Here is a 17,062-nt window from a genome sequence, read left to right as displayed (position 1 = left end):
TTCAGAATTTTGGCTAAGGGCATATTTAAGATAATCAAGAGAAAGGAGTGAATGTGCGTTATTGGGGATCTTACACTTGATTTCAATAGCTCTGGTTAAAATGGGGAGCATGAGCAGCAGAACTATATTCTCTGCTACACACCCAGGAACAAGGCATGGGGGAGTCTACAGTCTTTAACTGAAAATGCCATCTAGAGTTTCTGTTTTTGTGGAGCTCCCTTTCACAGTACTCCTGCAGGATCTTTATTTTTAAAATATAGAATCTCCAAATAATTCTCAAATTATTACCATACAATGTTAATAATGAGGGTCTGAACAGCAGGAGTCTGGTCAGAAATGTGGAGGAGCCCCATTTGTGTTTTTCTTTAGATTGCTTTAGTGCTGAAGAGTATATTACATCTCTCAATATGATGATTCAAAAAGAGCAAAGTTAGCTTTTACAACTTAAAAAATTATTAGAAATTATTACCACAGCAGTTAATGATTACCTTGCACAATGGGCCACACTACAAATGTCTTTATCACTGTATTTGTGCATATCCAATCCCAATCCCGATGTTGTGCGTGCAAATTCAAATTGATTAGCAGCTCAAAACCAAATTCTACATGAGGCTGCCAAGTCTCTTTCCTCACACCTAAACTACATCTAGAGCATTCTACAGGACAAAGAAGTTGATATTAACAAAACTAATCACCTAATTGCTCTTGTATGCTTTTTATGCACATTCCACCTTTAATGAAAATAAAGACCAAAAAATCTAACAAGGTGCCTTGACTGTTCCTATCAAGCACACAAACATATTACTCCTTTTAGTTTCTTAATTCCTAGCTGCTATGTCATGAACACTGTCACAAAGGGTTTGCAGAATTCCAAGAACTACTACGTTTCATTTTAGTCACACTACTTTGGAATACTGAAGAATAAAATATTACTAATTTTTTTTCTTTTTTTTCAAGAGAATAACCTGATTCAAGACTGCAGTAACTAGAGCTCCTTGAAAGCTTTTCCTTAATTTATATTTGCATGATTTTGGTAGAAATTAGAGAATTTTCTCCACTACCTGCAGAACCTCAATTGGTGTATTTGTCTCTGGCTAATATTAGCAGTGGTACTGAGTAGCTACAGCAGCTCTCTCAGACACGCAATTGATCACTAGCAATGTACAGTAGCTCTGGCCAGACCTGCCTGGACTGCATTATTCCAGGCTCAACAAAGCAAAACTCCAGTAAAAAACCCTGAAAATAAATTTTTAAAAGCCTTAGATTTGCCTGTAGGAAGAGGAGATACATTGCCAACAGCAAAGGAGCAGAGGTGTCCCAGACCCACTTTAGGCACCTGAGGCTGAACAAGTCCATTGAAGAGCATGGACTGCACTGCAGAAACTTTTCATTGCATTACACAAGACAGCAGTCATATTAACCACAAAACATAACTTCACATTGAAGGTGATGCTGGGACTGATAGATTCAGCAGATGACTGAAAGAAATTAAGATCACCAGCACACAATTAATTGTTATATTTAATTAGTCTACACTAGAAAACTTGTCTTTAAAGCATAAGAAGCTTCTAAACTGAGGTTTCTGAAATTGATTTTTTCTTAACTTTTACAACTTCTAATTTTGGAATTTTTACTGTTTACAAATCAGAAGTCGTACATCAAAACAGAAACTCCAGCCTTAAAGCACATGTGTGGCCAAGCAATGTCTAGAAGCAAGAACTCTTCAAAGTGACAGGAACCTTCTTAGAAAAAGTTCACATTTAGTAGCCCTTTTCCTGTTAGGTGCCGGAGATACATTGACTTCGCCAACTTTATCAAAACTCAGTGTTGTGTTTCTTATGTCTCTACTGCTTCTTCTGAAATTAATCAAAATCTCTGACAATGTAAACTGCATTTACATAGGCTGTTCTGTGCTCCAACTAGGCAACAGCAATCTGAAAACAGAAAATACTTTAAAACACAACAGGGTTGGGGCTTGGGGGGATTTGGGAGGTGGGGGCTGTTGGTTGGTTTGTTGGAAGTTTTTGTTGTAGATATTTAGGGTAGTTATCTATCTTGCAGTGTTCCTGGTAGATGACATTCTATCTCCAGAGGTATATCAGATGTTATTTCTGATGTTTTATTTATCTTACTCAAAGTATTTTATGTTAAATTACTACAAAAAATTTATACACACTATATATATTTACACACACAACTATATAGGTTGATCAGAAGGTAGAATTGACCCTTTTTAACACAAAGCAGTATTCCCATTGACAATTCTCCTTAGGATCTTATATTTACACCTTAAAAAAGGGTATTTCATAAGAGGAGGAGTGAGGGAGGGGGGAAAAAATCCAAATATCAATTACACAGTCAGTGTTCGAGCTTCCCTCATACATAATTTGTATCCTCAATCATTATTCCAGACTCCTGCATTCCAGAGTACAAAAAATTCATGGTATACTCCTTCTGCTGTGCCCCTGTCCCCCGTCTCTTTCTTCACCTATACAATTATTCATGTGCCTTCACCCCCAGGCTGTAATTGTGACAATTTCTACAATATTTCTCTATTGCTAAGCATCTTCTGTATAAAACAGATAAGAAAAACTGGAGAGTGAGTAGTTTAGAAGTAAAACGAACAACAAGAAATCCAGCATGAGGTTCAGAAATTACTTCCAGAACATCATTAGCCACAGGCTGAAAGATAAGACCTCTTAGAATACAGACAAAACCTGGCCTTTAAAACTTAACTATTTAACTTCCTCTTTGTAACAGAGAAGTAGAAGAGGAAGGATTGAAACAGACAAGTATTGCAGCATTAAGAGGACAAAAAATTCAGCTAAACTTGTTTTGAATACAAATAAATTCATCAAATAAAGAAATATTTTCCACTGTATTCATGTATTTGTGAGTACTTAGCACATTCTTACAAGGCACTCAAAGTAACAGGGAGTATATGGTAGATCTTTCTGAAACTCTTCCAGAACCTACATAACCAGGAACACTGCCTAGGAGCAGCTAAATGCCCAAAAGACCTTGCAGGAGATTGCCTGTCCCATTTCAACCCTATTTCACATCTTTCATCTCACTTAGGACAAGCAGGATACTATGGAATTTCACAAGTGGTTCCATCACCTAGTGAAACTGGAAAAACTATCAGTTTAAATGCCTAGTTTTGGCAGCGTTAAGGGAACAGACTTTGATTTGATAGTAGTCAAATGCAGTTCATCAGGAAAAAAAAAAAATCAAACCCTGACTTCACTGACTGCATACCAGCTTGCTGAAGCTGTTAATTAACCAAAGCTCAGTAATGTCCCTTGGGATTAGAATGCTCTGTGTTCCACTTGCTTGGGCGCCAAAACTTGCAGTAAAATAAGCCATTTCTTATAAGCTATGCTATAATAGCTCAATCAACATTTGCGGAAGAAATTAACAGCAGGTTCCCAATAATTTGGCTCTCTGAAGATGCTGATTCAGGCTTTGCCAGCCTATATGATTTCCCCATTGATAAACATTTAACACTGTTTAATCAAGAACTCTAAGGACAAGATGAAGTGAAACCAGTGACCAACTCACACACACTAAATTATTGCTTCTGAAGTGGGCTGTATTAGACAACTACAGTTGAACGTAATTTATATACAGATTCAATTTTCAATATCCATTTTTATCTGGAAAAAAACTAATTTAAATTCTCTAAACATGATTCACATTAATCCTGTGGTTCACCTGTATTGTCACTCACTGATTTACCCCACCACTTCCACATAAGTGGGATTTTTGGTTACAAGAGAAGCTGCTTTGAAAAAGCTCTTCTTGAGCTTCTTCCTTCTCCAAGCTACAAGTTAAAAGGAATATTAAACAACAACAAGGATTTTTTTTTTTCTGGCAGAGAGCCACAGGTTCTCAAACCAATCCTCATGGTCAAAATCACAAGGCTACATATTATTCCAGCAGTCACTTGGAAAGGCTTTTCAGCTTGTTCAGAAGGGAAAAGAAAAGAAAGAGTGAAAAAAAGCCCAAAACAGCACAAGCCCCAAATCTTCAAAATGTTAAACAACTCAAACTCAGAAAGGCTCTTTCAAGCAAAAGCAGCAAGACTCGGGATTTACAAGCCTGACTGTAGCACCCTAGTTGCCAAACAAAATGGTCTCCACCTTCCCCTTCACAGTAATATTGCTGTCAAGCTTTAACAACAGCATAAAAAAAGATATACTGGCCAGAACCCTAAGCAGAACCAAGAAAATTTATCTCAAGATAAGAAAATAAAATTAAATTAAATTAGATTTAAATGTATATACTCAGGGAACAGGCTAAGATCAATTAAAATTACATAACATTTTCACTAACACAGTTTCACTTTTCAAAATGAAAGTCAGATTTATTCAACATTAAGTGCAACAACACATCAGAAATCAATAAAATCAATTTTCACTTATAAAGTAAAGCAAAGTAACATGAATAAACACAGGAAAATACTGTCTGAGACTCTCCAAGCAGGACATTTCTCATAAGACTCACAGAAAAGGGAAAAAAAAAAAAGTATTTTTATATGCAAACAGACTAAATTCCCAAAAATTCAGGGTTTTTTCCAGTTGTGAAGCAATATATAGCTAATGGGAAGTAAACTAGAAAAGGTAATGAAATGCATCATGCTGTACAACACCAAAGAAATACTCCAAATGCACTTGTGTACAGCATTACAACATGCAATAGGTGAGATTAAAAGCAAGTACAGTGTATATATTAGAGGCAGAAACTAGTCAGTCTGAGGGGTTTGTTTCTTATTTTAGTTCAGCTAATGAAAACAAACAGAAGCCAAGAGCAAACAGAGGAAGAGCAGAATCTGCATGGAGAACATCTCTTCCCAGAACAGTACAGCATCTTAAGATTAAAGTTTTGCACATATTTACTTGTCTTGGTCCTCTTCTTGCTATGCCATTAAAACATATCCAGATCCAATGGGCCTTTTGCAAGTATCTACATTTTTATAAAGCAGTAATTAAACAAAACAATGCAAGTCATTCAAATTCTGCTAATCTTTTAAGTCAGGCATTAATATGCTGAACTCTCACTACAACTCAATGTTATTTAAATTAAAAGCAAAAACAGGGCAAGACATCTCCCAAACAGCCTTGCTGAAGTCTAGGGTATTCTAATTATATTTGTTGCTTGGAGGAGAGCAATGTGAAAACAATGTGCTACCCAATTCATTTCATTAAGAATTATTTAAACAATACTTTTAGACAACAGCTGGTCTCTTTGTTCATTCTATTCAGTTCACAGCCTGACAGATTTCTCTTGCCAGTCTTTTTTTTTTTTTAAGAGCAATTTTTTAAGACAAACTCCCAAGATCTCCTATAGATTTTGTCAGCTATTGAAAAGCAAGCAAGCATAACACACATGCAAGTTATTAGAATTAGAGAGCCAAATATAATTAACTACAAAGTTCCAAGCAGTAAGTACATCCACATTCCCCTGGGGAGACTCCATCTTACTGGGAGACGGATTTGAAAGCTGATAAAGAACACAGGTTAACTAGTTCACTTCAGAAGTTCTCTGCCTTCCACCTGAAGACTTACCAGAATCCATTCTACCACCCAAGAAACTAACAAGCGAGTACAAATATTCAAGATTGTCATTAATTTCTGTAGGAACGGAGTGATGGCTGACAACTGAAGATTGACTTTTGTAGGGTTGGACATACTGACCTTAATTTTAAATGAATTCAAGTCTGAAAATAATTGTGCAGCATTAAGACACAAATAAACAATCAAAGGATAATTAAAGGATAACATTACCACTCAAACACAAATCACACCAGCCAATGTTCTATCTCTTTCGCCTGAAGTACAGCAGTGTTTTTACAATATCCAACCATGACAAAGTCTTTAAAAGGCAACTATTTACCATTTATCTATTAGTAATTCCCAACTGAAAACAACCTGTAGTACTCTGAACTACAAATAAATACCAGTACCTGTTTATTTTTTTAATAGGAGAGAGATCACAAAGAACTGAGTTGAATTAATATAAAAGGAATGTGAAAGACAAAGTATTGATTCAGGTGTCTTTAGCACATATTAAACCAAAACTGACATTAAGACATGCCACTAAAAGTTATCTGAAACTGCTCTGAGGTCTGGCTAGTACTGTAGCTACTAAATTTAATGCTGGGTGAAAAACAGAAATTAGAAAAAAGAAGGTAATGCCCTGAACAGTACACCTAGAAGAAAGTGGGGGGGTTTTGTTTGATAAAAAGCCACTGATCTGAAAGCCTTGAGACTGAATGTACCTCTTACCTCCAGCAATCTAAATTGTGAGTGTTCCTTAGGAGGAAATGAAATACCACTGAACATTTTTCATCCTCTCCAATGAGCAAGAGGCATTTCTTTTTACCTTGCTCAACTGTGTTATCCTTAACATCTAAGCAGAAATCAACCTTCACACTTTCATTTCAGTGAAGCATTAAATACACAGAACACACACATACAATTTGGCAAACTTGAAATTTTAAGTTGTAAAGAAAAACAAAAGATAACACAAATCTACTTCATTTCTGAATGCCTGAAGTAGATTGATAAGTACTGCCATCTGCTTACGCAATGTCAGATGCAAGAGCACTCAGGAATAGCAGTTAAAAGTTTTAGACTGTTACCATTTATATGAATTGGTGCATTCTGTTTATGTAAGAGAGGACTAAGGGGAGAGTCAGAAAAATACTATCTGTACTGGGCTGGAAGAAAAACTATCTATCTGTGGAACACCTGTATGACACATTTGAACTGTTACTGAAGCCTCAAAGAATGGTCATCTAAACATCTACACAGTGTCAGGCAGCCAAACTCTGCAGGCAATTTTTGGTTATTAATTATCCCAACATCTGTGTCAGGAGCAGAAAACGTTAGCAGCACTTAAGACTCAACCAGGCATGGGGGGCTTCACCATGAATCACTGAAGACTGCAACATCCAGGATTAAAATGCCTACAAGAAATTTGGAGCAGTGATTCAAACATGAGATAGTGACACACCCCTATAGTAAGAGCAATTGCAACAGATTAGAAAAATGTGTTCATCCTACTTAATATATTGCACAAGGAGATAAGCAAATAGAGAAGAGGTCCAAGAATTAGTAATTCCTCTATTTGGCCTTAAAAAAACACCCCTTTATTTATTCTCCACTGCCTGTAAATATGCTTGCAATTAAATGGAAAAAAAAAATCATTGTATACTTATTAAAGTAAGGTAGCAATCCCTCTCCAGCAATGTATTGTGGAAATGGAATGAAACTATCCTGAAACTCTAAAAGCTGGTGATACAATAAATACTAATCAGCTTGTTTTCCCCCTGTGCATGCCATGTTTTCATATTTTGGGAAGCAAAAGGGCAAAATCTTGAAAGCTTTAATTTCTAATTAGCTCTATCTTTTTAGGCTTTCAATCAGTTGTAAATTATTGCCTACTCCAGGTAGCATCCATAAATATCGTAAGAAAACTGAAATCAAGTATTTTTGGCTTCATCATCTTCTAGGCTTCCAAACAAGGAACAATATTTTTACTACAACATTACTACTTGGACTATGATTGAGAATTTTTCCTCCTTCAGCAAATTGCCCTTCAGGAAGTAGAGGGTAATCTGCTACCTAGGTACCAGTGGGGGAAGAAAAGTTAACATATGGCTGGAACTGTTAATGAACAATTTTAAGTTCCATCACTGATCTGTGCAGATGAGGGATGGAGGGGAACCAACCAAAATGAAACACCAAAACACCCAAACACAATCAACTGCTTTTAATCTCAAAATCCACTATATGATGGTAACAAGCATGCCCCGTGGCAACCAAAATGCCTTTCCCAAAACTATTATGCTAATCAACTGTCATATAGCTTTAGTAAGAATTGTGGAAAGGCCTGGGTTTGTTTAGTTTTGGAAGATTTGGGATTTTTCTTTTCTTCTTTATATAGAACCATATATATTTGACACTTCTTCATTTTACAGGTGACTTAAACAGCAACCTTAAACAGGGAGAAGTCTTTTAGGTAATTTCCACAAAGGAACTGCTGTCCTGACAAAGTACTCTAACAAATATTTAAATAGCAAAGAGCCTCATCTTCTGAAATACCAGAGAATTAAAAACAGAACATGGATTTTAGCCATAAAAGCGAAAAAACACCCAAAACAAACAAAACAAAAGACCCACAAACCAATCTCTAATGACACTAGCTGACAGTCTCGAGTGACTGATATCTCCTATGAATCCTAGTGGTTGGAATGCTGGCTGGACTTCCTGACTGCCAGCAAGTTCAAGTTACACTGTTAGCAAATGGAGCCGGAACGGAGAACCTTTTGAGGCACAGTCTCACTTCTTAGATGTGGACATATGCCAGGTACTTCAATGCTAAGACTGGATTTGATGACTGCCAGTGAAGATCTACCTTAGAGCCAGTGCTCTCAACATCCCTCAGTAAAATGACTCGAACCATTTCAAGATGGGAATTTCTGCAGTAGGAGCAATGGAAGCCACTTACATTGTGGACAAATTTAAATGGCAAGAAATGCAAGTGGCTATTAAAATAATAAAAAATAAATGCAATTAACTTAAAATTATTTTGTGCTCCAACATATAATACTCACCACTTCTGACTGTATTAATTTAAGCTTTTTGTTCTCTAACACTTATTATGAAGCAGCTCTAAAGTTACAGGACAGCTGCTGATACACTGAGTGTTGAGAGTAGTCTGTGCTCCAAAGGTTTGCCATTTTGAAGCCAAAATCTATCACTATGATAATCTCATCTGATTTGTCTCTAGATCATCATGAAATATTTTTCCAGAAAATAGTTAAATTGGTTTTTAAAAAATATATTTAACACTTTAACTCTCAGCCAATGAAGAGTTCAACACCTCCTCTATTTCACTTGTAGTTATACTTACTACAGAAAACTGAATTTGTCTGTTTTGGCTTCCCAGTATTTGAGTTTGCCCAATTTTGGTATCAGAATTAAGAAGTGCTGCCCTTCCACTACTCAGTACCAGCTTTTCTTCCATGTGTAAGTGCTTATCTCCAGTACCAAAATGCCACTTCATCTTCATTGGTAATGACAGAGACAGAGTTACTCAAACCTCACACCAAGATCTACTATCCAGCCCCAGATCTTATTTTAAACTCAGTTATTGCTATAGCCTTCTCAAGCGCATCAAGATTTTTCTGGTAGTAGTCTTCTCTATGTTGTTTGGGAGGCACAGTAAGTTCCCTACTTGCGTAAAAGTAATTGTTCCCTTTGGAGATGTTCAAGTACTTCATCAAGTGTTAAACTACAGCTCTTGAAGGCTCAGCATTGAGGTGGTTCTTCAGCACAAGTCTTTTCTCATCGCTGCTTTTTGTTGTCTGCCACATACAGAGCATAATCTTTGTTCAAAGAGACGATTGTTACCTTGTGATTACTTTTTTTTTGAAGCTATAACTGTTCAATCTGATGATTCAGAGAATAATGGAACAATATTATGTTCTCATTATTTTCTATTCCACCAATGTTTTCTTCTCCAAACTTTATCAAACAGTTGATTTGTCCTACGCTTTTCTGCATAGATGGCCTACAATTAATCTCTGTTAGACAACAAAACTCTGGATTATTTCTGTTCTTTTAAGGAATCAACCAATGTACCAGGACATTTAAAATACTTGCACATGCAAGGTCTCCACCCAATTTTATAACTCTTCTCTTTCAACCATGTCACTAACCACAGTAAATCTGTTAAAATCACCACCACTTCCTGAGGAGAACCAACTAACACATTGGGTATGTACAGTGGAACCTAAATAGAAAATTATAGAAAAGACACATATCACTTGATTTCAATTAGCTACAGGTTTTGAAGGCTCCTTACTAGAAAAAAAGGTAGGCAGTCCATGAAATAATTCTTTCATACAGTACATCACATACTTATTGGCAAGAAGTGAGCCCCTCATCACAAGTCCCTGGCAGTGGCACCTGCTACTGAGGCAACTGGAACACCCCTGTGGAAGATCTGAGACTGTTTAGTCATCACTGGATAAATTGCTTCTGTTGACTAGAGCAGGAGATGTTTCTTTGGAATGTACCTCAGAAGAAATTCCTGCTCAGTATTAATATTTTCAAACTGAATAAAAGGCACTGTTGCTTAAGCCAAACATTACTTGTCTCTGTTTAAAAAAAATAAAAAGATGTTTTTGAACAACTAGCTACTGCTACCCTAAGAAGGCTTCTTTGTTACCTCACAGTAATTTCATCTCTCCCTAAAAAAGCTTCACAAAAATTGCTTTTATCTGAAGCATGTAATCTCACCTTTATATCTATCCTTATATCTAAAATTATGAGTTAGTATAACAGTATGCATTATAAAATTATACCATTTACTTCAGACATCTCTGAACAGCTAAATCTTCAAACTATACAAAAATAAAGTGTATGAAATCTTACAAAAGGTGGACATTAAGACAATAATAGCTAATTCAAAAAATATAATAACTTATACACAGCAGTAAGCATAAGCAATGTAGCCTACGACAGCTTCCAATCAACAGGACCTCTGAAACATGTCTGAAACAAGCATCAGCTAAAATTGGAACATTCCCAAGCACAATAATGTTTCCAATTTATTATCGTCTTCACCACAGTACAAACTTTCACAACCCAAATGTCCGTTGTCTGTCAACCTGTAAACAAAAGCTACAATTCCCCATTCTCATTTTGAGAGGGTGAATTTTTTCAGTCTTCAGCCAGGTTTCACAACCATCTTGCATAAGGAATCAAGAGCCTGTTCTCTTGGTAATTTACTTTTTTCCTTTTTTTTTTTTTTCATTTTTTTTTTCTTTTTTTTTTTTTTTCTTTTTTTTTTTGTTTGTCATAGAGCCTGCAGTGAATTAAAATCACAGTGAAAGTCCTGGGAAAAAAATGATCTTTACAGCAGGACTTGAACCATTCTAATAATAAATGCATCTAACAAAGCTTCCCATAATAAAAGCATGACATTTCCATTTCCAGAAATCAAGTCAATTAGAAATGCTAAATTCTACTTAAAAACCCCAAAAGATCTAAAAGTGAAAAGATTCATCTTCTCAGTCAAATACAAGTCTTTCAGTTTCACTTGCAGAGACTGTTCCAGTCTGTAAAACAGTAGTGCAATTCATTTACTTCTACTTCTTTTATTTTTGTTAAAGTCCAGTAGATAAATGTCCTATTTCTATGGAAAGATAGGAAGATGCTCCAGTAAACAAGAAACTTTGGCAAGCCCAGGAAGGCTTACTAGTCCATTAAAGCTTTGGAGTCCAAAGTGGCTTAAAAACGGTTTATGAATAAACTTAAAAAAGCCCAACAAATCAAATTTTAAAAAAAAGAAGCTGAAAAAGACAAACTAAAAAAATAGAGAAATAAATAGGCAGAAATTAATGTAAACTGTCTGAACTTTTTAATGATTTCTCATTGACAGCTGGCACAACCGTTGACAGTACAGTCATTAAATATAGGAGACCTACAGAGTATTCCATTAGGGCATCCAGTCTGGAATGCTCAAATGGAATTACATTCCTAAAGATTTAAAAAATAGAGTTCTTATAATATTACTATAGGTTTTCTTCTGCCCACCTCACTTGCACTTCTTCTTAAAGAGGTTTTTTATTTTGGATGGCTTTTTATTTTTTTCACCATTCTGGTAGAGGTCCTGTGGGATGCTGCTTATCCTAGGGACAGAAGCAGCTTCATGGCTGGGTTTACTATCACTGCCGGTTGAAGAACATGAGGTGTGACGAGGCTTTGGAACTGGGATCCCAGTTGAAAGCTGGTTCATGCTGCAAGACTTCTCCAGGATTCCATTATAAACTTTGCTTGCAGGACTAAAGATCATGCTCTTAGTTTCTGCCATGCCTACACAGTCAGGAGAGCCCCTAGAAATATCTGCAGTTAGAGAAGAGGAGTCTGCCGTAGATGATTCCTCAAGTGAGAACTCTTCTGGCGATACTTTCTGAGGAGAAATTGTCTGGTACATCTCAAGACTTGCTGGAGGAGACTGTTTTCTTCCAATGGATGAATTTAAGGGGTCACATTCCGAACCTGTTTCCTGTACTTCCCTGAGTCAAAGCAGAGAAAAGAGAAAATATAATGAAACTATGATTTCCTTCATACAGTGAAAAAGGAAATTAATTTAGAATCAATAACATTAGTCTAAAAGCACCACCCACACTTTTCCTTAGTAGTTAATTAAACAAAAAATAATTAAGTTAAACATTTAAAGTTACAACTTGCATTACATAATTTTATTATCTAAACTTAAGGGAATTAGTTTGTGCAATCTTGCTTTTGTGGGCAGCAGCATCTGCCCAGGATCAGTCATTTGTATCTCACTTCAAAGAACAAAATCTATCTTTCTGGCACGTGAAGTCAGAAAAGTTATGAAATGAAAGAAGGAGATTTAAGCCTATCATATACAAAAAGTTTCTTCAGGACAAGTGTCCCTACCTTTCAACAAGCTCATTTGCTCCTTCCAAAAGGAATTTAACCTTTTCCTATGAGGCCATGTAACAAGAGTAGGTACACGCTCAACATGCTGTAAGAATTGTGTTACCATCCATCTCCTCTTCGCCCAGTAGCTGACATTGCTTTTGATCCTAGTTTCAGATGTAAAAGCCAGTAACATATTGTAATGGAGAATCAGGGTTAGTTCAGTGCACCCTGGATTGTAACATTACTTAACTGTATATGACATGCTAGCTATTTACATATACATACCAGACAAGAACTCTCTGCTCCATGTAGACTATATTAACTTATATTATCCTATAGATTACTTTAACTTTTGGATCTAACTCTAAACTGTTAGTCTCAATAATCCTATCAAGAGTTCCAAGTGCTGTTTGCTAATCTCCGTACCATTGTTTATCAGCAGAGAAGTAAATGGCTTCCTCCTCCTCTTCAGTTCGATAGAGAGCTGGGCAGCTCGACACAGAAAGGATGTCAGGGTCAGGGGAGTGCAAAGCATGCTGAGACTGTGGAGATGATGGCACAACACTGCGTCTTGATCTACACAAGCTACTGCTTCTTGCCAGTGTGCTGGGAGGTTTTACAATGGACCCTGAGGCAGAGAAAAAGCAAACCAAAACCCTCCAAGTGACATTGATGTTAACAGTATCTACTCTGAAGACTAAGTAGCAGATACCTGCTACAGTGACAGTGACTTTTAAACAACTTTGACATTGCTTGACAGTTTCAGAGGAAGAAAGACTGGCACAGCTCATACCTTCTACAGTTAGATGAAGCAGCCTAAACAAGATGCAACTGCAGAGATTTTGTGCCTGCAAATACTACCCTGACCAAGTACACCACAACTCTGGCTCACTACGCTCTCTTGAGAACAAAAAGAAAGATTCTACTGAAACTCCCAACCCTTCATAAACTAAAAATAGCAGTGCTGAAATTAGCACGCTACACAATGTCTTGTATTTTAATCCTGTGTGGTGATTTGGAGGTTAGAAGAAAATGTAAAGGTTTTGCAATGTTGGTGTGACTAACCAAACAGTCAACTGATATATACTACACTAGTTGAAAAGTAGGTTAGATAGAGAAGACCAATTTCATTTGTGTAACATGACAGAAAATACATAATTCAACCTCTTTTTAAGCTCAAGAACTTCTTTATAGATAATATTGTGTCTTGCCAGGCAAGTTATGAACTTCTGGAAGGAAAAATACTAAGAATGGGTGGAGACAACCACACAAGACTTCATCAGCAAAGTACCCAACAGGAAATGATAAACTCCAATGTTCCTAATCCAATTCCTCCTTCAAAAGATTATTAGGCAGCAATACTTGTACAGAAATAAATCTACAGACCTGTTTTCAAGCTAACTGTTACAAGTCTCAGGATGTTTCATACCCCTTCTCAAACTGTCCCATGGAATGCATCACTGCTTATGTAAGATGCACCAGACCCTTACTGGTGTTCAATTTTTTAACAAACACAACACACTAAAAATCCCTTCAATTATTTTTGTAGACAAGAATGTCTAGCCAGACAAAATACATTTTATTTTCCGCAATGCCAATTTATCATCATGTAAGTTACAGTTTCCCTTCCTGGAATCTCAGAAAAGGACAAGTTGTCCACTCCCTTTTAGTACAGGAAATCAGAACTTTGACTAAACCGTAAATAACTGCACCTTTGCCGACACGTGGATTTATTTCCACTCCTGAGCAGGAAAGAAAGGTTTGAGAATCTTGACATGAGAGTTGCCATGTAACTCGAACTTCTAATTTTACTTTTGAGGAATTCCCTATTGACCTTAAAAGCATGTTGGGATCATGATCTCAAAAATCCTCTTGTGTCATTACAAAAAAAATTCCTCAAAGACCAAATGTGAACTGAGATAAGAGAATAAGAATCTCTTAAAGAAATTTGTGGTACAGGTCTAGGTAAATCAGACGCCATCCTACTTGCTGGTATTAAAAAAAAAGATTGCACCATCAGTGAGTTGTGAGAGAAGTAAGAAGCATTTTGATTCTTTGTAGGTGTATATACACAGGAATATGAAGAATTCAGCTATGAGAATTAAACATGTAGAATCTTTCAGTGCAAAAGAAACTCACTAAATCAAGGAACCAGTTGAATTCTAATCAGTCAATGGCAAAGTAGAAGTTTCACTACTGCCTTCCTGCTGTAAGGACTTTTTTCCAGTGTCAAATAGTATTTCTTAATCCATTTATGTTCCTAAGCTTGAGATTGATCAAACAGCTCTATTACTTGACACCATATTAGCCTATCAACACAACTGCTCTGGCACAAAGAAGCCTGACCAACAGATCTCAAATTTTCTAAATCTTATGAGTCCAAAGGATGCTGGGGGAAGGCAATAGCCCAGTCCACTTTAGATCCAGCAACTGAAATAGCCCCTTTCTTAAAATGCACAATGCATTTTGCCTGAAGCCTCATGACCAAGAGAAGTCATTTTGCTTCGTCCTTCCTTGTGTATTTGTTATTTTTGTCTAAAGGATAGGAATAATTCAGCAGTTACTGAACTAACCTACAATAATTTGACTCCCCAACACTAGTTTCAGCAACAGATCATTTAGCATCTTTTCCTCTCCTTCCCCACTCCTAAGAGTTTCCATGTTTTATTTACCAAATAGAAATTTTAAAAGCTAGTAAACTAAGGACTAGCTACTTCCGTCACGTGATAACCTTGACAACACCAGGTTCTTGTTCCTTCCCAAAATTCAGGAAGAAAAAAAAAAGCTTTTGTAGTGTTACTAAGATTCAGATTACTTTCATCACTGAGAAAGAAATATTTGCAAAAAAAAAAAAAATTAAACCATAATTGCAAAAGCATACAGTAAAGTTTCAGCTAAGTATGCTCTTACAAACAGTACAGTCCTTTTCTAATTGCAGTTCCTTTGAATCAACTGCACTCTCTTCTCTGGCTTCATTTCTAAGCAAGAGCTAAATGAGGAGAGTAAAAATCCCACACGTCTGAAGTCTTTTACACATATCCAAGTGTTGGTATTGTACACCATCTGGAAAATCATGACAATAAATGGAGCTCTTCATTCTGAAATCAGACCACGGGCTTCTCTATATAGAATTGGAAGCCTAACTCTAGGCATCCATATTTTATTGGGTCTCCAATAAATTTGTTGCTAGGGTTTAAATCAAAGTATTTGCAGTGAACACAACTAGAAGAACAGCATTCCTTAAAAATGATAAGAGCTTGTTGCAAGAGGATTAAATATGAACTTTTCAATGTGATCTGCAGAAAAAAAGGTTGGTACATTTAGAAGAAAAACAAGTGCCCAAGACACACTAAGTGAAGCCAGTAAAGTGGCGACCTTATGCTATTTTAAAATACAGTTTGAATTTCTTCTGTGAATCCCATCCCTGGAAGAAAAATGTATCCACATGACAGTTTTCCTTCGTACTCCTTCCTCAGCTTAAAACAGCTTGTTTCAATAGCTGCATGGGAGTTCAACTTTTTGATTTGCCTCTAGAGTCCAAGTTAGTCACAATCTCCATGAAACAGGCTCTTGTTCTGACACAATGACTCATGATACAAGGGTGGTCTGAAACCCCAGCGTACATCTTCTGATCATAGTTTAACCAAAGCTGGATTCCTCTCCCTCCAGAACTTGGCCTCTCTGATGGACACTCAAACAACCCACTGTATCCAAACACAAACAAATTCTGCCCGAAAGCTTCACTTAAACAACAACAGGATTTTGTTCCAACCGCTAAAGAATGTGTGCAAGGCTACATAGCATGGGGCCTCCCAAAGGATGTGATCTTCCTCATAGCTCAAGGAACCCTGGACTAACTTTGTCCCTTCCATCTGAAAGAATAAATGAGCTAACACACTCAGCATTATTTATTATAAACTTTTGTCTAAGTAGCAATCCAAGGCTGACAAGCTTGACAAACTTTCAAAACCTTAGCAGAATTTGTCCTACTCTCCCACTGAAACAAAATAAAGGCTTTTTCTTCATGTTATCTTTATTGCAAAACCCAATTTTCCATTTATGTAAGTCCCACTAGATCTAGTATCTGAAATGCTACAAAGAATTTTGGTCCTTTTGACTTTGATCTAATCCTGTTTGACTTCAGTACTCTTCTCCCACCTGACTTAAAAATCCCACATCCCCACAGCTTTTCCTCTTTCTTTTTACTGAGTTTATCACTTACCATGAAACTGTGAAACTATTGGAGGAGTGTCTTCATCTAAGTCATCAACTCCCCCTGCAATTGGATAGGGAGGAATGGAAACTCGAGGCATAACTACCCAGCTGTGATCAGAGTAGAGAGAGGAAGTCAAGCTTGGTAGCCCAGAATTGTGGGCGATTTGAAAACCACAAATCTTCTCAATCTGTTGCCATCGATAAAGACGCTCTCGCAAACACGTTGTCAACTCAGAGAGTGCTTTCCTGAAGAAAGGAATATAATTTAAATTATATACACTGTTCTTATTGATAAAGCAAAGCAACACATTCATTCCAGCATACCAGAAGATCCATTACAGCTATTGAAATATTCACATCTTAGTATTTTTTAAATTGCTTTT

At 36.6% G+C, this 17,062-nt stretch overlaps 1 protein-coding gene across 4 annotated transcripts in view; it reads right to left on the bottom strand.

Annotated features, from left to right (window-relative positions):
• Positions 1-4,322: 4,322 nt before the first annotated feature.
• Positions 4,323-17,062, bottom strand: part of STIM2 (stromal interaction molecule 2) — a 68,145-nt gene continuing 55,405 nt past the window's right edge. For 2 of the 4 annotated variants that reach the window (XM_066185582.1, XM_066185584.1), the window contains 3 exons: positions 16,687-16,925; positions 12,891-13,092; positions 4,324-12,091 (listed from right to left, as the gene is read on the bottom strand). In XM_066185582.1, the coding sequence (XP_066041679.1) occupies positions 11,611-12,091; positions 12,891-13,092; positions 16,687-16,925 (922 nt within the window). In that variant the 3' untranslated portion in view covers positions 4,324-11,610. Of the gene's footprint in view, positions 12,092-12,479; positions 12,629-12,890; positions 13,093-16,686; positions 16,926-17,062 lie in introns of all 4 variants that reach the window. The other 2 variants (XM_066185583.1, XM_066185581.1) reach the window with 2 other exon arrangements.

The sequence above is a fragment of the Chamaea fasciata genome, unplaced genomic scaffold (assembly GCF_029207755.1).
Source record: "Chamaea fasciata isolate MVZ Bird 193981 ecotype frontalis unplaced genomic scaffold, bChaFas1.0.hap1 SCAF_6, whole genome shotgun sequence".
Lineage (NCBI taxonomy): Eukaryota > Metazoa > Chordata > Aves > Passeriformes > Sylviidae > Chamaea > Chamaea fasciata.
The sequence above is the reverse complement of the archived record's forward strand: the minus strand, read 5'-3'. Positions and strand labels throughout refer to the sequence as shown.